Source organism: Alosa sapidissima, chromosome 11, assembly GCF_018492685.1.
Source record: "Alosa sapidissima isolate fAloSap1 chromosome 11, fAloSap1.pri, whole genome shotgun sequence".
Classification (NCBI taxonomy): Eukaryota; Metazoa; Chordata; class Actinopteri; order Clupeiformes; family Clupeidae; genus Alosa; species Alosa sapidissima.
The window spans coordinates 21,533,425-21,558,636 of NC_055967.1; the positions used below are offsets into that span (position 1 = coordinate 21,533,425).

The following is a 25,212-nucleotide window of genomic DNA, read 5'->3' on the forward strand; positions in this document are numbered from 1 at the left end:
AGGGTAACATTACCTAGGTCCTTATTGATATTATAAGATTAACGTACCTGCAGTAAAAACCAAGCATGTCCGATAAACATCCTCAGATTTATTTCGGCTTCAAGAAGAAATGGGAATTACATTTCATGTGAACATCATCCTATCCTTATTAGACATTCTCTGCGGTAAACTACAGTCCTTGTAAGCGTCCATTGTTTTTCCAACCCACTTTTAAAGGAGAATTCCGGTGTGATATTGACCTAAAGTGTATTGAAACATGATACCGAGTGTGAACGTATGTCTCATAGCCCATCTCGACTTGTCCCCTGCACTCCAAAATCTGGCGCTAGTTAGCCGATGCTACCAACAACTTTTTCAGTAGTGGTGCTTCGGCATCGGGCTAGCCATGCAAATAAATCACTGTTTTACACCCATTTACGAGGCTCAATGTATCTCCACACTTCATTGGTAGACTTCCTAGGGCCCTGACATTTAAAACGAGACATTGAGACAGACAGTATCTTCACGAAGTTTAACGTTTGCAGCCATCTTGAATTTAGTCACGATAAGTCGAGCAACGAGTAAGAATGAACAGGTATGATAAGGGATCAGATTCCAAAAATAATTCAGTGGAAATGCATGGATTCCAGTTTCTTCCAGTAGCAGCAACTGGAATCCATGCATTTCCACTGAATTATTTTTGGAATCTGATCGGAATCTTTTTGGAATTTTTGGAATCTGATTCTGATCGAATCGGAAGTCTACCAATGAAGTGTGGAGATACATTGAGCCTCGTAAATGGGTGTAAAACAGTGATTTATTTGCATGGCTAGCCCGATGCCGAAGCACCACTATTGAAAAAGATGTTGGTAGCATCGGCTAACTAGCGCCAGATTTTGGAGTGCAGGGGACAAGCCGAGATGGGCTATGAGACATACGTTCACACTCGGTATCATGTTTCGATACACTTTAGGTCAATATCACACCGGAATTCTCCTTTAACTTCCAACAAAATTAGGCTACGTCTCACTGCAACGATGCGCCATCTAGTGGACAAACGACTACTTATCGCCAATACTGGAAATGCAGCCATGATGATGATGAATATTTATTTTGGCTTTCTTTTAATCCTACTGAATTTGTAATTATGTATCGGCCGTTCTAATACCGATAGGATGTGGGTGCCTGTGTGTGTGTGTGCATGTGTATATGTGTGCACCGCCATCTACAGGCCAATGAGTGTACAGTCACTAAATGTACACATAACCTAATTTTTTTTAGACCCCCCCCATGGATGAAATTCTACGAAACTTGGCATACCCCCAGAGATTGCCAGGTCAATCATACACATAAAATTGGGTGCAATTCTGAACATCTTAACTGAAGATAGGGGCGATTAAAGCAGAATAATATTGCATTTTCATTTTTTACCGGGGGGGTGCAAATCACAAATGAGTGATTATGGGCCAGATTGATGTGGGCCCTTGAGACCAACATACCATAAAAGATTATTCATCCTCAGTGCCACGGTTCAGGTAGTTATTTAGGAAAAACTGCTTTTTTTGCGGTTTGGGGGGCCCAGCAGGGGGGGGAGTAGCCCCCGGGGACGAAACGAAATTTGTCCGTAAAAGTCTAGTGGGGCTACATACCCACCAAATTTCATGTGCCCCGGTGGTTCGGTGTCCCGGGTATCGTTGACCAAAAATTCAGGAAGTAGATGACGGAAAAAAAAAAAAAAAAAAACTTTGACAATCCCTATATGACCGCTTCGCTAGCTTCGCTAGTGGCGGTCATAATAATATTGTCCCTTCTAACTAATGAGGTAATCTGATGAATGCTAATCACATGCCTGAAAGCATGGTGTTTCACCTAAAAGAGAAACAATAGAGGGAACAGCTTCATACCTTCTCAATGACCTGCTATTATATCGCTACGGTAAAATTGTAATTCTGAATATGAATGAGGACACAATGCAGCTTTTAGACAAAATGTCGGTACAGTACACCACTATACATGGCACGGAATGCTCCTTAATAGTCATCCAATATTCATGTGTATGAAAGCACTGGGTAGCAGGGCTCCATCAATAGCACTTTCAGCTAGAAAGGCTCTTGACTAGTTAGTATAGTGAGACAAATAATGAGCATCGTCCTGAAAGTTCTTGGCTCTCTTAACTCGTGTCAAGTTATCAAACCAAGACAATTACAATGAAGACTTTTGTACTCTTCACGGTCTCTTCGAAATTCGACAGGACAGCAGAATAGCCTATCCTAGTCTGTATAGTTCCAACAATATGTTGTTTTGTCTTAGAACTGTGCCTTCTGTGACTGAAAGCTTAAACTAAAAGAGGTCAAATCAGTGTCAACAAAACAAAACCAAGACAAAACACAAACAAACAAATAAATAAAACAACCCTAGCACAAGTGGCTGCTATGATTCTGGCAGTAGGTCTCGGTGCCCCCGGGGAGGCACGCCATGTAGCGCTGCGCTGGTGAAAATGAAAGGCAGGTGTGGTGGCGCGAGCCTGAGACCCATGCTGGCAAAGGGGACTCTGCACAGCAGGCCAAGCGCATGAATGAATAATGAATGGAAAGGTCAGTCAGGAGGATGACTGTGCTCCTAATAGGCGCTGACTGCTCAGATGGAAATCTCACGCGCAGTCACGCATGTGTTTTGACAGCAACCTCACTCACCTCTCTATTTCCTATTCACATACCTGATGCAGAAGGTAGGGTAACGCTAGGGGCATGCTGTAGCTTATGGGATTTGTTATGGTCTCAAAATGATGGCATTGACACACAAACAGGCTTAAATCCTACAGTGGGTGAAGAGGAAGGCATTAAGTAGCATGACAACATTTAAGAAGTTATAGCTTATGCCTAATGTGTAACAGGGCACTGTTGAACGTAAATAAAATAACAAATCTCAGATAAATGGAAATGGAAATACTTTATTTCACCATTACACAATAACAAGCCATATCATACAGTAAACTGAAATTTTGAAAAAAAGTAACAAACCAAGAGCAAAAAAAGTGATATAGAATCATTTACTATAGAAGACTCCATTATGTGTTAAATGAGAACTACACTGAAGTTCACTACCTAGGATGTCTATAGCCTTTTGAATTTTTTAAAGAATTAAAAACCAGAACAAACATTTTCAACACTTAGTACAGTCATGCCTGTATATAATATTTTACAGAATTATGTTTTCTGATGAGTTTGTGATCTTCAATGCACAGAGTCCCCCTCAGCTGCAGCGATGAGTAGAGGTGGTTCTTTTGTCAGCAATTTGGTATATTACACATTTAAATTTGGTTTAATTTAGAGTTTCGGGGAGAGGGCGGGAGGCAGGGGGTGAAATGCAAGTTTCTTCTATATGGACTACACTGTACAAATGCAAATTCAGTGCCTTAGAGAGACTAAAGGCACATAGGATCCACTGAGCAACAGATGTGTCCATTCTGCAAAGACAGTAAATGAGGAGACCGTCAGGAAGATCCAGAACTTTCAATTGTTCAACACTGAATGGCACATTATTATGCATGTCCTCAAAGGTCTCACAAAATAGGGGGAATAATGACATTAAACAGCCACCTTAGGTTGTACCAAGTCACAGAGATTACCACATATTACAATTAGCACATCAGTCTACTGACTTTGTACTCCCTCCACTAAAACCACACAATATGTATGTTTCTGTTAGCACATTCAAACCCATGGTACCAGGGATGTCCCAACACAAGCCTTAACCACAAATCTTTTGAGCTAGCCTTCGCAATTCCATCCTTACCTTGCACTGGCAGAGTGTGCATTCGGTGCCATGCTTGACCCAGGAGGAGCCGCTGAAGCGAGTGATGCCATGTTCGTCCGTGCACGTCTTGGTGATGTCGTTGCGGATGGTGTCGGCCTGGCACGGGTCGGTGACACAACGGGCGCAGCACTCGCCCTCAGGAACCATGGTGAAGTCACAATCCACTGAAGGACAGGAGAGAGGCCAGCAGTCCACTTCACCTTGCTGCAACATGTACACAAAAAAAGAGTCCTCACTCAGCAACTTCACTCTACAACCTCTTACTTCATCACTGCACATTATTCCATATAAAAATTATTTTGTAATAAAATCTGATAACAAAAGACGAGACCATATCCTTCCATGAAAAATTTACTCCACAGCATTTCAAAGCATCAGATGCTCGCTTTTAGAATGCTTCAGTTTTAAACCCCAGTATTAAAAGTTTTTCTGGCACCAAGACTTCCTAGAATACTCCATATTATCCCATAAACACAGAGTGCACAAACTACTCCCATCTATACCATAAACCTATGCTTTTCTGCATGTGACTGGAGTCTACCCAATGGCCCCTTACTCTACTCCATTAATCATGAAAAACTTTTCCTCGAGAAAGCTTTATTGGATTTCTCCCACTATTCCAATAGGCCTCGTGAATGCAGGTCATATATTTTGGCCAACATGATAGATCTTGGCTAAGCTATAATTTAGTTCAGCATGACCTACTTCCACTAACATTTTCATTCTGCAATCTGTATTACTTTACACCTCCGGAGCACACGGAAACTGTGCACTCACACGAACACATGCACAATCCTTAGGAGTGTGGACATGTTTTCATAATGCCATTTTCCCCCTCCACTGCAAAAAAAGAAAGAAAAAAAAAAACAATGCAATGGCTTCAAGTGTTAGACAAGACTAGCACAGCCATACATGTTTATCTTTATATCTTTATAGCAGCGGTGCATGCATGACGGTGCAGGTAGAGCATTAATGCAAGCTGCTTTCATTAATGTTGAGTGTAAACATTTGAGTGACAGCTCCCTTGTGGGACTCGAGTAGAAGTGTTCACATAAAATGGACGCTGGACTCATTATGCAGAAGGATGTTCATTATTCACAGCACAGCGGTGGGCCAGACTAAGATCTGCTGGTCTCCCAGTATACTCATCACAAATGCCCCTGTGCCACTATCTACAGTAGATGTCATAACACAGCACCAACGCACTACCGAGTTCAGAGTTCATTATGCAATGAATTAGCATGCGTACCACAAAACCTACTGTGCAACCTAAGGACCTAAGCCTCAAAATAGTCCAAAACTAAACGTGCAGGAAAAAAAATAATAATTTGATGTTTGAACCTACAGCACTGACTGCAAAACACTAGTGACGTAGTACTATTAATTCAATGTTAATCAGCCGCTAAGCCTTCGCCTATCAAGTGACTGAACAGCAGCCCTCATTCCCAAGTATCAATATCATCAAATATTAAAAGCTACTATTAATGCAAATGTCCACCTATAACACAGTAACATGAATGAATGTAATCTAAAAAAGTACTATGGAATAAGCTAATGAAGTGAAAAACATGGCGAACTCTATAGATTTAGGTACAAGGCTTTGTGACCAAAATGCTGCACATCAAAGCTTGCATCCTAATGGTTGCATAGCAATGGTTTAGTATACCTTCTTAACTGCATACTATTGTCTACACTGCACTATTCTAGCATTTTTGCACCACCTGCCTATACTGTGTATATCACATTGCACTTTTCTGCTTTTTGCACTTCTGGTTAGATGCAAACTGCATTCCGTTGTCTCTGTACTCTGAACAATGACAATAAAGTTGAATCTAATGTAATCTAATCTATAGTCTACACAAGTGCTTTTGAGACAACATGCACACAGTAATGTTCATATCCTGCATCTGATTATGAGTTACACAGCTTTATAAAAAAATGCTGTATTATATAGCCATAATACCACATGATGCTCTACATATACATTAATTGGCATATTCTTCCTTGATAAATAAGTAATATAACAGAAGCAAGACAAAGAGGTGATGTACAACTGAGCATTCTTTCTTACAATCATTTTATTACTGTGACATTAATGCTTTTTAAGAAGATATTACGTGTAGCATTTCACCTCTGCTGTGGTATTCTGATGTTAAATAGAAGCCTGTAGAGAGCATTCGTGGTAATGCCATTTGAGTCCAAAGGCAAAGGCAGAACTGGGCCATATTTATTCCCCTCAACTCTGCTCGGAGACCTACAGCAATACTTTATGACAACAAATGCTTTTATTCTTTAGACGCCTGGATTACAAAGCCCACACTGCACGACCATGAGTGGAATTATATTACGCTGGACAAAACATGTAGCCGGCCAGACATCTGCTATGCTTTGTTTTCATTTGACTTATTTATTTATTTAATTTTTTTTATCACCGCAATGCCAGACTAGGTTGCTCAAGGACGACCACATTTATTGGGTGACATTTGGTTTATGAGCGCTACTGGCAGAGCAGCATCGTAACAAATCATTTCAGTTTGGGTCTCTTTTCAGGCTTTTGGCCACCTCTCATGCGGTGACCTTGGCCTCCCATGCACAGAGTTCTATTCCTCAACATGGGCGAAAATTCATACACACTTCATGACACCTTTCATGACTACATTTGAGGATTACATCATATTTGGATTCTGGAGGGAATTATGGCCAAATGGATACTGAGGAGTCTAAAAAAACAACAAACAAAGCAGCGATTTAAGGTTTGAGAATGTTTCAATTCAACTCTTTTGTAGCTCTACAGCGTTCCAAAATGACAGCAATTTATACTTTAGTCACACTTTACAACCCGGTCTGCCAGCAAGGGCATTCATTTGGTTCTTCCTCTCAGTGAAGCACCTTGGGGACGGCCCTTATCTAGGACTTATCTCTCTCTGAGTTTCGCAAGCCCTTCTCAGAACCTGTGCTCAAACCAAAGCTGGGGGCCTGCTCGGCAGCTGTAGCACAATCAGAGATCACTTCACACACCCCTGCCTCTGCCACCACACACACATACACCCACGCACACACACACACACACACGAGCGTGCGCGCACACACACACACACACACACACACCCACGCACACACACACACACACACACACACACGAGCGTGCGCGCACACACACACACACACACACACACACACACACACACACACACACACACACGAGCGTGCACACACACACACACACACACACACACACACATTTTGCTTTCATCTTCCCTCCTCTCTACCTTTCTCATCCTTTACTTTCCTCCCTCTCTTCTATCCTCTCTTATGGTCCTTCTCTCCTCTCACAGTTCGCTCTCCTTTTGACACTGCTCTCTCCTCTCCTTCTGTGCTCTTTCATGTTGCTCTGTTGATTTAATGCTGCTGCCCACTGTCTGGAGTGCTTCCACGGGACTGTGTTTCAACTGGCACCGCCATCTCTCCCATCTCTCTCTCTTTTTTGTACCCTCTCCCCCCACCCCCTCCCCCCCTCTCTCTCACTCTTAGTCTCCTCTCCTGTACATTACTTTATGGCCTGGGCGCTATCCATACCCCTCCGAAGTGGCATCCCGCCGCAACCAATCTCGCTCTACCTGCATTCATATGCTAATCCAAGGGCCGGGTGTCGGCAGGCTATTTGATCTGGTTAGTGGGGCAGAACAAAGGCACACCACGCTTACCCACCACACGGCACAGAGAGAGAGAGAGAGAGATAGAGAGAGAGAAAGGCACATGGGTGGACAGTAAAAGATGATTTGTGTGAGGGGTGTGTGTGTGTGTACGTGGTTATGTGGTGGTGGTGGTGGTGGTGGGGGGGGGCTTTAAAAAATAAATAAAAAAGGTAAGTAGTCAGAGTGTTCCTTCCTACTGTGACAATGCCAAGCGTGACATTTGCATTTAATAAACATATGGCTGGCGCTGGGCTTACATCCCTGAGCTCTTTTTTCCGAGGACAAGAAGCCGCCTGGTCTGTCAGTGTGTGAGCGGCTTGTAGGGGCTCATTTGTACTCGGGAACACACAGCAGGGGAGGGAAGACATTCAAAAGGTGGATGGGAGGAGGAGAAAGAGAGAGAGAGAGAGAGAGAGAGAGAGAGAGAGAGAGAGACGAAGCCCTTAAGCAACCCCTTTTTCCTTTCATTTCAATAGCGATTACACTCAGGTATTGTGACAAGACCAAATGAAAAGTCATTCCAAAAATACTCCCACTGTTATATAAGATAGGAAGAGAGAGAAAGGCCTATCAGTTCCTGAAGCTACATACATTTTTACACATTGTTAACACATCTACCCAGAAAAAGACAGTATCATAATACAACACCATCTTTAAATGATAGCCCGAGGCTTAATAGTTAGTGTCATTCATGTCAGGTTGACGTGTGTGTCACATCACAATGTGTGTGTTGACGTATATGTGTGTCACGTCACAATGTGTGTGTTGACGTATATGTGTGTCACGTCACAACGTGTGTGTTGACGTATATGTGTGTGTTGACATATATGGGTGTGTTGACGTATGTGTGTGTGTTGACATATGTGTGTGTTGACGTATGTGTGTGTGTGTGTGTTGATGTACAGTATGTGTGTGTGTGTTGACGTGTGTGTGTGTGTGTGTGTTGATGTACAGTATGTGTGCGTGTGTTGACGTGTGTGTGTGTGTGTGTGTGTGTGTGTGTGTGTGTTGACATATATGGGTGTGTTGACGTATGTGTGTGTGTTGACATATGTGTGTGTTGACGTATGTGTGTGTGTGTGTGTTGATGTACAGTATGTGTGTGTGTGTGTTGACGTGTGTGTGTGTGTGTGTGTGTGTGTGTGTGTGTGTTGACGTATATGTGTGTGTTGACGTATGTGTGTGTGTGTTGACGTATGTGTGTGTGTTGACGTATGTGTGTGTGTCGGCGTATGTGTGTGTGTTGGCGTATGTGTGTGTTGGCGTATGTGTGTGTGTTGGCGTATGTGTGTGTGTTGCAGTATATGTGTGTGTTAATGTATGTGTGTGTGTTAACGTATGTGTGTGTGTGTCGGCGTATGTGTGTGTGTTGGCGTATGTGTGTGTTGGCATATGTGTGTGTGTTGGCGTATGTGTGTGTGTTGCAGTATATGTGTGTGTTAATGTATGTGTGTGTGTTAGCGTATGTGTGTGTGTTGGCGTATGTGTGTGTGTTGGCGTATGTGTGTGTTGGCGTATGTGTGTGTGTTGGCGTATGTGTGTGTGTTGCAGTATATGTGTGTGTTAATGTATGTGTGTGTGTTAGCGTATGTGTGTGTGTTAGCGTATGTGTGTGTGTCGGCGTATGTGTGTGTGTTGGCGTATGTGTGTGTTGGCGTATGTGTGTGTGTTGGCGTATGTGTGTGTGTTGCAGTATATGTGTGTGTTAGCGTATGTGTGTGTGTTAGCGTATGTGTGTGTGTGTGTTGCAGTATATGTGTGTGTTAATGTATGTGTGTGTGTGTGTTAGCGTATGTGTGTGTGTGTTGCCGTATGTGTGTGTTGGCGTATGTGTGTGTGTTGGCGTATGTGTGTGTGTTGGCGTATGTGTGTGTGTGTGTGTTGGCGTATGTGTGTGTGTTGGCGTATGTGTGTGTGTGTGTTGGCGTGTGTGTGTGTGTTGCCGTATGTGTGTGTGTATGTGTTGACGTATGTGTGTGTGTTGGCGTGTGTGTGTGTGTTGGCATATGTGTGTGTGTGTGTGTGTTGGCGTGTGTGTGTGTGTTGCCGTATGTGTGTGTGTGTGTGTTGACGTATGTGTGTGTGTTGGCGTATGTGTGTGTGTGTGTTGGCGTGTGTGTGTGTGTGTGTGTATGTGTGTGTGTTGGCGTATGTGTGTGTGTGTTGGCGTGTGTGTGTGTGTGTGTGTGTGTGTGTGTGTGTGTGTGTGTGTGTGTATGTGTGTGTGTGTGTTGGCGGTGTGTGTGTGTGTGTGTTGGCGTATGTGTGTGTGTGTGTTGGCGTGTGTGTGTGTGTTGGTGTGTGTGTGTGTGTGTTAGCGTGCGTGTGTGTGTGTGTGTGTGTGTGTGTGTGTGTGTGTGTTGGCGTATGTGTGTGTTGGCGTGTGTGTGTATGTGTTCCTCACCAGACACTGGCACTGCTGGCAGTTCTCCATCCAGGTGTCGCCGCTGCCGTAGGTCAGCAGGCCGTTCTGGTGCAGGCACTGGCTACTCAGCCGTGGGTCGCACTCCGGACAGCAGAAGAGGTCTACCGTGGGGTTCTCGCAGTCGCACACCATTCGCCGGCACATCACCAGACCACTCTACACACAGCCACAGGCACAGAGAGAGAGAGAGAGGTGGAGAAATAGAGAGAGAGAGGGAATAACTTTTATAAAGGAGATCAAGAGTGTAAAGAGAAGTTTATTCACAAGGGTGCAGTTAAGAACGTTTAACATTATTGAGTTTTGAACAGGTCAATACTCTACTGTTCACACTACCCCCAGCTTGAATTGAGGGGTTAAGAGTTCATTCCACTGACAATATTCAAAGAACCAGAGAGAAAGCATAATATTGATTGCACTTTTAAATATCAACACAGGACCACTGGTAATGGACCTGGCCAATGATAAAGAAATAGTGCAAAAAACATCAATAGAAATCAGGATGACGGCATCTAAAGTAATGACTTCAACTAGGACAAATATTTTTCACTCCTGTAGCCCCCCCTCACCCACTAAACCTTCACTACTTTTGCATTTGTTCCTCCATGTCAGCACCTTCTGCCACAAACTACTGTTCCACCTTCTGATCGCACTGAGACATCCACAATCACAGGTCTCTCAATCCCTACTGTGCACTGCACCATTCACTCTATCATTAAAGGGTTTTGCTTTTGCCCTTGGGCGCAGCTTGCCTACAACACTTCCACAAAACGCTGCACTGTAACCCTGTTGACCTTGACCAACCAACTGCGTGAAAACACTGTGCTCCTTCCAGGGAGCGGAACACATTCTCACTAACAGCCAATTACATGTTTATGCTCCTATTCACCCAACCGCTCAATGTCACTAATTTTGAGTGGCAGTTACCCCCGGATTGATTCAAATCAACGAATTTGAATCAATTAAAGTGAGTCACCTAATTGGAAATTACTTTTTTCCTTCTGTCTTCAATAATTACGCTTGATAATTCAATACCTGAGATTCATCTTTTTTTCCCTGCCATCTTTAGAAATCATTTTTAGAGTAATTAAATACTTGATTGTGAAACGTGATCAGACTCAACATTAATGGAACTGAACAGATGTGGCCCCCATTCCTGATCATGTGGGAGGACCATTGAGAAAACACATGGGCCCTTAAATTCGTTTCAGTCACAGTCAAGTGCTCTCTTCTACGGTTTGTTTGAGAATTTTCTTCAAACCGACAAAAAAAAAAAAAAAACAGCAGTTTGAAAGTCACCTCCACCACAGGATGTGTGCGATCTTAGACTGCAACCCGCTCCCCCCTCCCACACACACACACCTCTAAAACTGAAATACGTTCACATGACATAGTATGCATTTCAAAGTTAGTATGTCAACACATAGAGAAGCTCTACACCCATATCAGAACCTTCACTCACCTGGCATGAACACACGGAACACCTGTCATTCTCCAGCACCCAGATCTGTCCGTTGTGCTTGACCTTGTTGTCATGGATACAATCACCGGTACAGTTGTGTCCATGGGGGCATCTGCAGTCGTACCCCCCATCCAGATTGAAGCAGACGGTGTCGTTGGCACATGTGTTTCTCCCTGTTTTACACTCATCCACATCTTGAGGAGAGGCAGAGGGAACAACAAGGTTACAATTAACAAACATATTGACTTTTCAATAATAATAATACAACAAATAGTAAACTCAGGCATGTGGATTCAAAAACCTTTTTTACACACAAACAAAAACTGCAAATGCTTTCCAAATGACGAATTACATTGATTACTATTCCTTCTGTGTCACACATTCATACCCAGATACACATTCATAAATCTTATGGGGAAGGCTTAGCATATAATTATTCAGAATGAACAAATTACTGTACAAGGATAAATTATGACTAGTGGGCTAACTGAGAAGCGTAAGGTTAAGACTCAAAATGCACATCATGAAATCATGAAATGGTATTAAAATATTGAAAGAGAAACAGTATGATAATTGCTTAAAAAATATGACTTCATTGTTTCATCTTATACGGAATTGATCTATGACTTGTGTCTCTCAGAGAGTACTGAATATTCAGACAACATCGATTTAGCCAGGAGCTGGAACCATAATTTGGACAAGTTACACAGTGCTCAAACTTAGAGATGCTTTAAAAGTTGGGGCTCAATGGTTTAAAAGACTGGGAATTCATATACCACTATCAAAAGTTTGACACTTTGTCGAAGTACTAATTAGTATGTTGGTCTAATCCTTTGACCCCTACCTGCTCATGTTCTCATGTCTTATTATTGTAGTCGATATGATGTTTGAGTCTGACATGCAGAGCATGTGTAGTATGTGAGGCGAGATTTTTCCATAAATGGTAAATGTTGGATAGTAGGTGTGCGTGCAGGGGAAACATCTTACCTTCACAGGACTCTCCATTGACCGAGAACATCCCGTTGTCATGGTAGCCTTCCTGGCACTCGCAGTGGTACCACCCGGGCAGGTTGACACAGGAGGCGCGGCTGTCGCACTCCACCAGTCCAGTGGAACACTCGTCGATATCTGTGGGAGAGAGGGAAGAGGCCGCAGGCATTATGAGGAGCACTGGGAGTGATGCCGACCTCCTACACCACCGTACTCTTTCCACTCACCAGTAGCCACTCTATGGTACTACTGAACAGATGGAGGAGGTGGAGGGCAAATCGATAGCACTACTGAATGGTCAAGGCAAGTCGTTTGAGAAACTCATGTACAACTTCTGCCGCAGATGTGTGTCAGTGTTGCCCCCAAAGTTTTCCGACACTAAAACTCCTAATGTAAGTACTGCCTGGTGTTGTAAGGGTGTAAGTTGGCCACTGGTTAAAAGAATGGGTCAGCAAACATACGTCAGCATGCCAACTACTGCATCAGTGAGAATCTATTTCACCTGAACCCACTGATGCATGAGAAAAAGCCTGGACTGAGCACCTCTTGATCTGTCAGTGAAATCCTTCAGATGTTAGATCTCAAAACAGAAGACCCCGTTAGATGCTTCTAAATAGGATTGCCCTTGAGGTGTCTTGACTTACATCTGGGTATTGGTTTTCCAAGCATCACAGAGGATTTGGAAGAGAGGGTTTACCATTTTGGCCATCTGACTACATTTTTCAGACTCACCCTTGAGGCTCCTGTCTGCTATTGACTTTGCACTCGGCCTGATAGTGGCCGTGATTGTGATGAGCTCTGCATGCCTTTATCGACTTAGCATAATGCTCTCTAGAGGGGAGGCGATGCTCAACAAAACACTATCACTGTGTAAATCACAATATTCACAGTTCACACAACACTGAAATAATGATCGAACCGGTTCAGACAGAAAGTCAAATGTGAGTGCCTTCACCTACAACACACCGAGAACACTCGATCAATACAATTTTCCCATGCTTCCTGAATATAAAGCTTTTGAAATATTTTGTGGACTTGACTGAAAATGTGCAAATTCAATATATGTAATTATATTTTTATTGCATTTCTGTAGCACTGTTTATACATGCTCAGACGTCTAACAGTGACTCATGAATCCCAAATTCAACATGAATATGATCTCTTTAGACATGCCAAAGATTTCATCTTGCTCTTATGCCTTGTGATGGCATCTCTCTATGGCATTGTAGACAAACTCCCCGTATATGAATCCATCATGTTATTTATGCAGCAAATAGACAGTCAATACAACCTTTTAAAAGTCAATGTTGAATATTTCAACACAGTCTTTTTTATTTAGCTGACATGAGGGAATACTCAATAGATTTATAGAGGCCGTTGAATGACCTTGGCAAGCTAAAGTAGAGTGAATACCATAGAAACATTTATTTTAGAGTCTCTGGTAGACATCTACATTGTACTTCCTTTCTAATGCTTCTATTCCCAATGTGCTTCTCTGATTTGCAATTCTCCCAAGCAACTGCTTGAAGCAAACACACCTAGCCTCCACATGAAACTGATTAAAGAACTAAAGCAGTCAGTTTCTAAACTAATGGATGCGACATGATTTTAGTAGGAATCCAGATGAGAGTAAATCCATTCTAAAGCCTTTTAAGAGCTTCATGTTGCATACTTATAGTCTGACAACATGTGACATTTTATTTTAGGGAAGTGGCCGAAAAAACATTCAGTATAATTTAAACAACAGGATTTATGAATGAGGGGGAAAAAAACAATATTTCAGACGATATTCAATTAAGACTGAGGAAAGCAGATGAGGGGGGGATAAGCTTGTGATTACACAGGCAGAATAAATGGAGGGGCCTCTGTTGCACAGTGATTAAATGTGTCTATAAAGGCAGCGATGGCTTCTTTATGATTTTGGCGTGATCAGTGTTTCCCATACATTGACTTATTTGTGGCGGCCCACCACAATATCAACATTGACCACCACACAATGATTTTCCAGGTTGTACTAAATTGTGGTTAAAGCTGGTTAGCATCATAACCACACTGCGCTAATTTGTTAAAAACTGTTGCATTCAAGTTAATTCTGCAAACCTACCACCACAAATAGAATTCAATTCTGTGGGAAACACTGGTGATGCATTATCCGGGCCGCTCATTAGGCAAATGGCTTCCGCCGACTCGCCAGCCAGCCGTCCATTTGCCCATATAGCCAGGCGAAAGCACGTTTTATCCAGCCATCGGACTAATAGGATTATGTGCCAGCGGCTAATGAGGCTTTGCACGTTTTGGAAGATTATGCACTGGCCACAAGTTTAAAGTCACTCTGGACCAAACCCTCACACATAATGGACAAACTCTCAGAACAAAACAAAGTTCTGCTGATTACTCATTACCATCTAAGTTGCATTTGATATGAGCTGTCCCAGATTTTTTTACAGCAAAGTTTTAACACAGTAGTTCATCAATTAATTATATTAATGGAAGCATTTCATTAAAGTTAATCATGTCGTACAGCATGACTTTGTCCGATCACAAGATTTTGTTTAAAAAAAAAATCACTCTTTTAAAATGTCTTCTCTGACTCCCTTCATCACTGATTAGAGTGTGTGAATGAATACTTCATCACATGACAAATGGCAGACTATAATATGATAATTTGACAAAAGTGATGATTCTGGTGGCCTTGGGGTCATTTGAGCAATGGACTATTAGCCTTAGCTGTGTGTGGGAGGATGATCTACAAGGCTCCAGGAACACAGTGATTTCACCTCAAATCATACACACTCACCAATTCATTTCCCACTCAGTGGAAAACCTGCATACCACAGATAGCATATCAGAATAACTTCAGTGCAGCCTGAGTTTGTAACTGCAGTCATCTGTAGCACATTCGTAATTTACCAAGGAGTATCACAACACCATCTCATAGACACTTGTTTAGACTGTGGGCATATTTTAAGCTCAAAGAAGAGAGTAATGGTATTCAAGAAAGCTTATCTAATCTTTTAAAAAGGTGAGATATATCTGGCTCTTTGTGGAGGAGTTGGGTTGACAGACTACAGAATCTTTGGAACTGAAAAGATGCCAGCATGCTTTCAAGCAAGAATAAAGAAGACTGAAAGTATTTGAATTCTTTTGACTGCCCTCTGATGACTAAAACTGGAAAATAAGGTGTATTTCTCTCTAATTCATAACCACATAGTTAACCTAGTATTCTAAATATACCAGCAAAATCATATAGCACTCTTCTACATATCAAATAGGATATAATAAAATAGGATAATAGGAAAGTCATATGTAGTGAGTAGCTGTTGGTTTGTTACTTAAAGGAAAGGGCAAGCAAGGTACAAGGAACTTAAGTAGCTTCATGTATCAGACCAAACTGGAAACAACCTATACAATAAAACTAAAAAGGGATATGTTTGGTCTTTTGAAACGCGTGGAACATACTTCATATGCAACAATGTACAACCATACCCTCTTTTTTGTATTCAATAAATAACTGGAACAAAACTAAAAATGTCAGCAAATGTGAGTCTGAGAGAACAATCAAAGCAGTCAAGGACTATTCCGGTAACCGTAGCATGTGTTGTGGTCATACAGAGTTACACCAACACAGAAGCTGAACTATTTCAAAGGGAGAAGGCCTCCTCTTAGGTTCATAACTAGTGTAAATGCCTGGTAAACAGCAGTGCATTCAGTGAAGCCAAGCTTCAGAGCCAATTAAAAACCACAAACGCCTTCTATAATGGTCCTCTTGGTGCTCTTTGGACGCTCTGCCCACGGAAATCCTGGGATCGCATTTCTCCACCACACCACTCAGAGCGTGATTATGCAACTTTTTTTGTCTTTGTATTCAGTGTTGTAGAATATGTTACCCAAAACAGTTTATTCTTTACCAGCCTGGCAGCTTGTCCTAACTGCATGAGAACGCCTGACTGCTATGTAGCATCAAACACTCTCTGTCCACACTGAATAATGTAAATATGCCGTTCTTTTGCGTAGTGTTTCTCATTTAAAATAGCAGAACAACGCAAGCTCAAAATGTTGCACCGCATCGTGCCCGCCTTTACTTGCATCCAGTTCAGGACATTCTAATTTAAAACGTCATTAAACTGATTTCGTCGCTGACACTCGCTTGCCTCACATGCAGTTACGACACAGCCTAAATGTGGATGGCAGGGGGGGGGGAGGTGCTAAATTGGAACAGAAAAGGGAACACACCCTCTTTCTCTTCATAATATATACTTTTCAAACTACTCAGCCGTATGCAGAAGAATGAAGGTGTCCATATTAGAGCTTTCTGCTCAGTATCTGATGGGTAGATGCAGAGAGAAAGGCAGAGAGAAAGAGAAAGAAAGAGAGAGAGAAAGAAAGAGAGAGAGTCAGAGGTGGTAGAAGGGGAGGGGGAATGAAGGCAAGTACCCAGCTCTTCCTCTCATTATCTTGAGCGACAAGCTGGAAACAAAGACTCTATTAAAGCCAGTTCTCTAAGGACACGGAGCAAGTGCGTCTGTCCCCCTTACGCTTGTTACAGAAATATTCCTGCAGCTCAGGAGGGTCTGCCTCTCTTCTTTCCCCTGACTGATGAGTGACAGAAAGCACCCCGGGGCCCAGGAGCTGCACTGTGAAGGCACAAATCCCATCCCGAAAAAATGACTGTTCCCCTGACATACAGTATCATCAGTTTTGTACACAAATGACCTTATGTGAAAACGGTCATTTAGAGATATGAGTCCGTGTGTGTCTTGCTTTACTTCCATTTCTTGCTATCTAATATTCCACAAGCTTATGGTTACGAAATGTTGTTATATTTAATAATGATATATTCAATGATAGATTCAGGCTGGCTTCCAGGCTATTCACCTGTGAGATGTTATGCTGAATTAACAGACTGAAGTGTCAGAATAGCATTATTATTTTAGGATACTATGAAAGAGAAAATGGAAAAATGATTTCTGTTTGATTGTCATTGCTGAAGTCAACCCACAGGAATGCATCTTAGCAGAGCAACTCTAGCCAAAGACAACTCTCAGGGGGAGACTGTTGGCTTTCTTTGAAAAATAAAAACAACAAACTCTAGCGACAGGCTGTAGACACAGCAAAGATAGAACCAATGGCAGGATGGATAGGGAATAGACTGAAAACATGCGAGAACTGCAACACTCCACTAAAACCAATTATTTGCTATAGCAAGAATCTATCACCCGGTAGCTTCCTGTAGATTCCATACTGCTAAACGGCAAATTAAGGGGGGGAAAAACAAGTTCCTAATGTCGTTTGGTTTTTTCAGCGGCGTGGGAAGAGCTGTCTTCTCGCAACTCCGGGAGATGTGCCATTTACACCTAACGAGGCTCTCCTGAGCACCTAAGAGCCGGCTCCCGCCATCAGGAAACCTAATTAAGAGCCGCTAATGAGGCATGATGGATGGGCGCTCCGCACAATCCTAAATAAATGATGAAAGCCTAATCATCGCACTTTGAAACTAGTGTGGGTTCAGGAGGCGTGAAGAGGCATCACCGTGTCTCTTCCGGTAGGTGAGCAGTGTGCAAGCACGACTGTGTTTACCATGGCGGCCGTTAGTGGCGAGTGATCACTACGTGGCTAATCTGAGGTGTTCTGCAACTGGGGCCTCCGAATCCCGGGGTGACATCTCACACGTTTTATGCTTTGTGCTGCTCACCGAAGCCCCTCATTAATCTGTCCTTCTGCTCTCTAATTTGGGATCAGTTTAGGGGTCTTGTACCACACGTGTGGAGATAAACAGAAGGCCTGATTTCATCGGCGCCAACGGCCACCTAATCCCTCGTCTCCCCCCACCACAAAGCCAAAGGTGAGGCAGACAGCCAACTGCAATCACAGTTACTCAGACCCACCACTCTCCATCATCTGGGAGTGGAGTCGCTGAATGGGAGTCTAATTATGCCTTTCAGCAGAATTGCACTATTAATAAAATAACACCGGTAGCACTACAGTTAATGGCCATGGCCTTCGCATAGAGCCTGTGTGAACAATGCAAAATCTGCCCGTCTCCCCCGATCCAAAAAGTGAAAAAAAAAAAAAAAAACGGGTCAGGAGATTGAGAAATTGAAATCAAGGTCTGGTAACTTATTTCATCACGTCTGACAAAATATGTGCTTTACCTTGCATCATTCCTAGCCTTCGTTTTCACAATACTTTCCTCCAGAATGGGTTTTTACTTCACAAAGCACATATTTGGCTGTAAGATCTTCACCATTATAGTTACTGCAGTACAGGCTTGCTCAGAATCTCAATAAATCAAGATCTCTCAAATTGACACCTGCCTTTTAATGGAGCTTCAGTCAGGGAGCGCAAAGATCAGATACCATCTCACTTCATACATGAGGCATCCAGACTTGAGGTTGGACCCACTGAAACATTCTGTATCATCACTAGATAAAATAGCATGGTAATAGAAACTGTCCTTTCATTTTGCTTTTCTGTGTTAGGAAGATGAAAATGGGTTGCAGAAGAAAGGATATCGCAAGATTGTAGGTCTCCTCTGCTTTCACAGATGTGAAGAGTCAGCGCTTCATTGTACACAGTGGAGGGAGAAGTAATGGCCTCTGTAATGCTGGTAGCAATGCATAATCTCTGAGTTCCCAAACTGCACAGTGGTGGCCAGTACAGGTCATGCAGACTTTTTATGGAAGATGCTTCAAAATGACCTACAACAAAAGACCGCCTGAGGATGTGATGAATTAGGGTGATACCCAAATTGAGACCATGTGAATGCACACACATAACAGAGATCCAAGAGTTATAAGGATTTTAAGAAATGTTCATCCATTAGACACCATCTAAGGGCACATACACACCCAACAGTTAACAATCAGATACACCATCTCGCCTTATAATTGGACAGTGTGACATGTAAGGCCCATATTGTCAGAGTAGTGTGAAGGCAGAGCTGGAAAAGTATTGAAGTCTACAGCTGTAGGGTGAACTCAGAGTGAACTTTCTCTTCATTCCTCACGATCTGAGGAGGTGGGCAACACTTTTCAGACGTCTTTGTGTTCACGACCTGTACTGGACATTTCTGGCATTGTTCTGTGCACTCATTTTGTCAGTACTTGCTCTCTCCTTTTTCTCCCTGGCCGTCCTTCTACACAGACTGACTTGAATGGGCCGCCTGCGCCACAGCGCCTCAGATGGGAAGAGCAGCGTGGCGAGCTGAATAACCGTCTGATGTCTCCAGCGAAAAACAATGTCAGAGATAGTTCTGATGCGAAAAATAGATACATATCAAGAGAGGCAGTGGATGTATTATTAAAATGATGTTATGCTTTTAATAATTTGTTTGACAAGACTGCTCTATAACTCTGAGACAGCAAAGCACACACACACACACACACACACACACACACACACACACACACACTTACTCTGCCTTTCTCCAACACACATAATCACACACAGACACACACATACACACACACACACACAATATTTCCACATCAATTTTCTAAATGTGAATCCCTTGAGGGGCTGCCCAAATCTTTCCAGTCAGGATCAGAGCACTGGTGAAGGAGGGGGGGGGAGAGGGAGGCAGATGAGAGATGTCCTTTTCTCTTAGCTCCACACTTTGTCTCTTTATAACCGAGGCGAGAGAATGCCTCGAGCTTCCATTGGTCATCATTAGCTGCTGATCACTCAGTGGGAGGCCAGAGAGGGAAAATGAGTGTGAGGAGGGGGGGAGGAGGGGGATATGAGAGAGACAGAGGAGGGTGCATAAATAAAAACAAGTACCGGTAAATAAATAAATAAGTATGGCTGTAACAAATCTTGAAGACAAAAGACGAGCTAATAAGATTTTGACCACCCTCCTTTGAAACACACTGTGTTTTACAGCCCTGTTTTAATAGGCTCATCTGAGAAACCATAAGCCTGCGTGTGTCCTCCTTAGGCTGCTTCATCATTTAACCTATCTTATCCACCTAATCTCACCCACTCTCAACATTCTTGTCAAAGCGCAACATTAAAATCCAATGTTATTTTGGAATTAAACGTTACACTGACTGATCGCTGTGCTAACTTTGCTGCATTTCCGTCAGAGTGGATTTTTGCTCTGTCTCCCGCCTCACCCAGCTCCTTGGCGCGGTGGCCGCGGGCTAAATAATTCATGCCGTGACGCGCAGCGGTGCGGCGTGGGCTCCAGTGCCAGGGTGCCGTGGCACCTGCCCCAGCTGCGCTGTGGAGTGTAGGCTATGCCATGCACGCGGCAGAAAGGGGGGGGGGGGGCACAACTGGAGGCACTGCGGACATTCAGCTGGCATGGACAAGGCCAGCTGCCGCACATGTTGGTCTCTCTCTCTCTCTCTCTCCCTTGTTATCTTTCCATCCCTATCAATGCCCCATCATCCATCTTTCATCCATTTCTCCTCATGTTCTTTTTCTTGTCCCATCTCTCATTATCTCGCTCACTGTCTGTTCCCTTCTTGGTCTCTTGGTCTTTCATTTCCTTCCCATCCTCTATCTCTCTCTCATTCTTTCCTTCCCACTCTCTCTCTCTCTCTCTCTCCCCTTATCTTTCTCTCTCTTTTTCTTTTTCTCTGCTCTACTCATCCTCTCAGCTGTCTATGGCCCGGCAGCTGGTCTCAGGGGATCCCCCTAAAAGCTGGAGGCTTCAGACAGTGGGACCGAGGGGGGATGTGAAAGCTTTTCCATGTTCAGTCCCCTAACCCAGCTCTTCTTAGACCTCCATTGCCATCTCTCTCTCTCTCTCTCTCTCTCTCTCTCTCTCTCTCTCCTTACCTTACTAGCATCACTAAGCATCTCTTTCTCCTTCTACTTCTTCTTCTGCTGCTTGTCTTTCTACGAGTCCATGTTTTACTTTGAACTGACCAGCCTGGCCTGACCATGCCATGAAGGAGACACATGGAAGGTACAGACCCGGAGCTGTCATGCATGACCAGACCAGACCCCCAGCCCCTGGGACTGACATTCCATAGCATCAGAGCAGAGGAACCGCAACTACACAGCCTAACCATGCCCAGCGTTCAAGCCAAACATTCTAGAATCATGCTAGGGGTAGGTTGCCCTAATGTGGGAAATGTTTTGCTTTTCGGACTTATGTAGTAGGCCATATAAGGCAACACATTAAATCCACATCCACATTTTGATCACAAGACCCTACAGCTTTGGCTTTCCCATAGTTTCACTGACATTCATTAGATTGGGGAAGAGCCACAACCACTGAAGCTTAGGTGTCCCACATCAGACAGTGTCCCTCATTAGGATAATTTACCATACTGTATGTTCTGGTGGCTGAATGAAATAAAGGGGTGAGCCCAATAAAGTGAGATGTATCTTACTCAGAACAAATGATACAGTACAAGTAAAAAACACTTGACTAACCAAACACTAAATATTTATCGAACTATCGCTGTCTCTAAATGAAACTGATCTTTCTTATTAAGAAGTTCTTAGAGAGAACCTATGAAAGCAAATGCTGCAGAAAAAAAACAATCAAAGTTTTTCCCCATCAAAGGAAAATTGTCTGCTTGGCAACCAATTCAGCAACTTAGTCACACTCCACTGCATTAAACCCACACTGCTGAAGTGATCTCACCTGCATAGTATGTAAAATCAATTGAGAACTGTCAGCCCTTCCTGAAACAAATTTCTGAAAGGGACAAGGAAATTGACAAAGCGCTAGCAGAATTGGAAATCACTCTCTCATATTTAGGGGGCATGTATTCCATTTAAAATGTTATTTACAGCTGATTTGAGAAAGCATATATATTTCATTTTCATGATTTAATTTACTACAGATGTGCTTTGGTTAAAATACTTATTTGAAAATATCCCAGGTTTACTTTCACAAAGCCACACCTTTCAACCAATCAACCAGTTTTTGATGTTGATAATGTGATAATCTTATCTGTATCTTGTGAGAACAGGTGTGTGTACTCTACCAACTGTCTACTAAAGGAGGAGTGCATTGAGACACTTTTTAAAGTCATATTACGCTGGTCCTGCAGGCATCCCCCTGACATTCTTGGGAGACTACTATGGTTGATTATGGAAGGAATAAGGCCCTCAGTACATGAAAGTGCAAGACTGGGAGAGTGAGTTTTTTTAGGTTTAACTTGATTGTGGCTGTGTGTGTGTGTATGTGTGTTTACCTTCATGACAATTTTCAGTTGAATATGAGTATGGACTATGTGCATAATAGTTAACATAAAGTAAGAAAGTTAAGATAGCGTGTGTGTGTGTGTGTGTGTGTGTGTGTGTGTGTGTGTGTGTGTGTGTGTGTGTGTGTGTGTGTGTGTGTGTGTGCATATGTGTAGCCTGAGCATGCATTGTGTAGCCCTCTTGGTGTGGGAGTTGGTGTCGCTTTACAACAACACTAGATGAATTGGAATCCATCTTGATATTAGCTGCTGGGAGGGCGATGAAAAATAGCTTGTGCCTGGGGGCACGCATCGCAGTAGTTTTCTTTAATTCTGTGATTACTTATGAGCACACAGCTCCTCCAGTGCCTCACTCAACCTATTTATCAGTCCACAGACAAGCACAATCACATTGAAAACAAACATCCTCAACTCATCTGGTTTGATCTCAGCAAACAAATCCTTCACAACAAACAATCCAACAAAAAAGAGGTTTCTCACATTTTGATAAAAAAAATAAATAAAAAAAAGCCACCCAGAGTTCATAACTGTGTAAGAGAGACGGATGGGTGAGCTCAATGTTATGGGTGCAGTTGTGAAGAAAAGCAATTGAGTTTCAATCAGGCAGCATACAGGGCTGCCTCTCAAAGGTCCTTTGTGTTTAATCAATAGGTGCACGCATGAGTAGGATGTTTTGGCTAGGCAGGATGGTGAGTAGACTGATTTCCATTCGCCCTCTCTAGTGAGTGGCCCGCCTCACACAATATCAGCGCAGAGTAGACTCTAATTTTGGTAAAGGAAAACAATCGGAGAGGTAAGTAGTATTTTAATGCTTAAAAATCCCTTAGCAGAAGGAGTGTTATATTTCAAGATCTGATGCAATCACCCACTGTAATTATTTTCATTCTTGATTAAAATGCCACTGTGACTCAAGTTCTAATTCAAAACCCAATACAGCATGGCTGAAAAACAACTTAATTATGTGCAGTCGATGAAAAATGTGAATTTAAATTGAACTCTGAATGTGGTGGCTTTGCAGCCAAAAGGCAAAACCAGGTGATGAATGTGAGAAAAATAGTCCTCAAGTGGTAGCACAGATTTTTTTTTTTTTTAAATGATTTGCACTACAAGATTTTATAGTACTATCTGAGATCACAAATTCCACTACAGCCTGTGAACATCTAAGATAAGATTAAATTAGCAAAGACTGGAAATTAAAAAAAAGTAAATTTATGCTTTTATGATGCTTCAAAAACCGTACTCACTGTACAAAATATGTCAAACTCCAGGCAATACGTATCTCAAGAAGGTTCAACTATGCTGTTTAGTAAAAAAAAAAGGTAGGAAAGAAAAACAACCTTTAGTGTATTTGGAAATCAACATCTAGATCATATTTGGTGTTTTCACCAGACACTGACAAATCAACATGAACCTAGAGCTGGCTGTGGAGAGAAGGATGTTGCACAAGCTGCTCAACATTGCCTAATAAAAACACTACAGACTCCCTAGAGGAGGTCATTCCTCCCCACCATAATGGCTACCAACAATAATTCCCCGCTGTGCCAGGAAAGGAGTATGTGTATCAATGCACAATATACATACACACACACACACACACACACACACACACACACACACATATATATATATATATATATATATATATATATATATATATATATATATATATACAGTATATACTGTATATTATGTGCTTACATAATAAGGGTTCTCCAATGTTTTCTCAGTTAGCCTTTTTATCAACAGATTAGTAAACAGAATGTGCCTTTGGAATATTGGGTGAATGGTTGCTGAAGCAATGTACAGTAGATATTGTATTAAAGATCAGCCATTTCTTTCTGCAACAGTCGAGAACCCTTTTGCAATTATGTAAGCACATAACGTAATCTGAAAACTGCTGCCCTGAAAAAAAGACAATGCAACTGATCTCGGCTGGTATTCTGTCTATAATGGAGTGGAATGGAGATTTCTAAGTGACCCCAAACGTTTGAGTGGTAGTATACACACACACACACACACACACACACACACACACACACACACACATACTGTAGTTCTGTGCTGCTGTCATACTGGAATTTTCCTTTGCAGATGAAGTACTCTGTCTGTCTGTCTGTTGAAGACAAACAACCTTTTGGCTCCCTCGGCTCAAAGGAAGCAAATTCTCCAGAAAGATTGAAAGAGAAAAATGAGATGGTGGTAAAGAAAGCTTCTTACCTTTTTCACACTTTTTTCCGGTAAAGCCTTGCTGGCAAATGCAGGCGTTGGGAGAGACACACGTTCCTCCATTTTGACACAAGCCGTCACAAAGAGCTGTGGGTCAAACAAAGAGGCAAGTACTGCTCACTCAGCTGCATTGTTTACGTGATGGAAAGCCTGTACATTCATTATTCAAATGTTCCTTATTTTAATTAACGCTATAAATCATTATAGCTTATGGCCCTGGCATTGTGCTTTTATCGAAAGTCAATATTTTTAGCACACCAGAGAGATGGCAGAGAAGTAAATGAGTGTATTAAACCACTTTTCCTTCCTTCCTAGGCTTTATCAGGAGCAGAGCACCAGCAAAAAACTTACTGGTGTGTTATATACCTAATAGCATGCAAAATATAAGACATATACACCAACAGCATAAATGTTCAGAGTCCTAGGGGAAGGGTATGAACTTAAACAGCATGCAAA

General features: G+C 42.5%; 1 protein-coding gene across 1 annotated transcript in view; it reads right to left on the reverse strand.

The window, feature by feature from the left end:
- Nucleotides 1-2,909: 2,909 nt before the first annotated feature.
- The window catches only part of nell2a (neural EGFL like 2a), a 59,085-nt gene continuing 36,782 nt past the window's right edge, over nucleotides 2,910-25,212 (reverse strand). The window contains exons 15-20 of the mRNA XM_042111124.1: nucleotides 24,748-24,843; nucleotides 12,362-12,502; nucleotides 11,375-11,568; nucleotides 9,895-10,071; nucleotides 3,775-3,999; nucleotides 2,910-3,445 (exon numbers count right to left, since the gene is read on the reverse strand). Of these exons, the coding sequence (XP_041967058.1) occupies nucleotides 3,404-3,445; nucleotides 3,775-3,999; nucleotides 9,895-10,071; nucleotides 11,375-11,568; nucleotides 12,362-12,502; nucleotides 24,748-24,843 (875 nt within the window). The 3' untranslated portion in view covers nucleotides 2,910-3,403. The remainder of the gene's footprint in view (nucleotides 3,446-3,774; nucleotides 4,000-9,894; nucleotides 10,072-11,374; nucleotides 11,569-12,361; nucleotides 12,503-24,747; nucleotides 24,844-25,212) is intronic.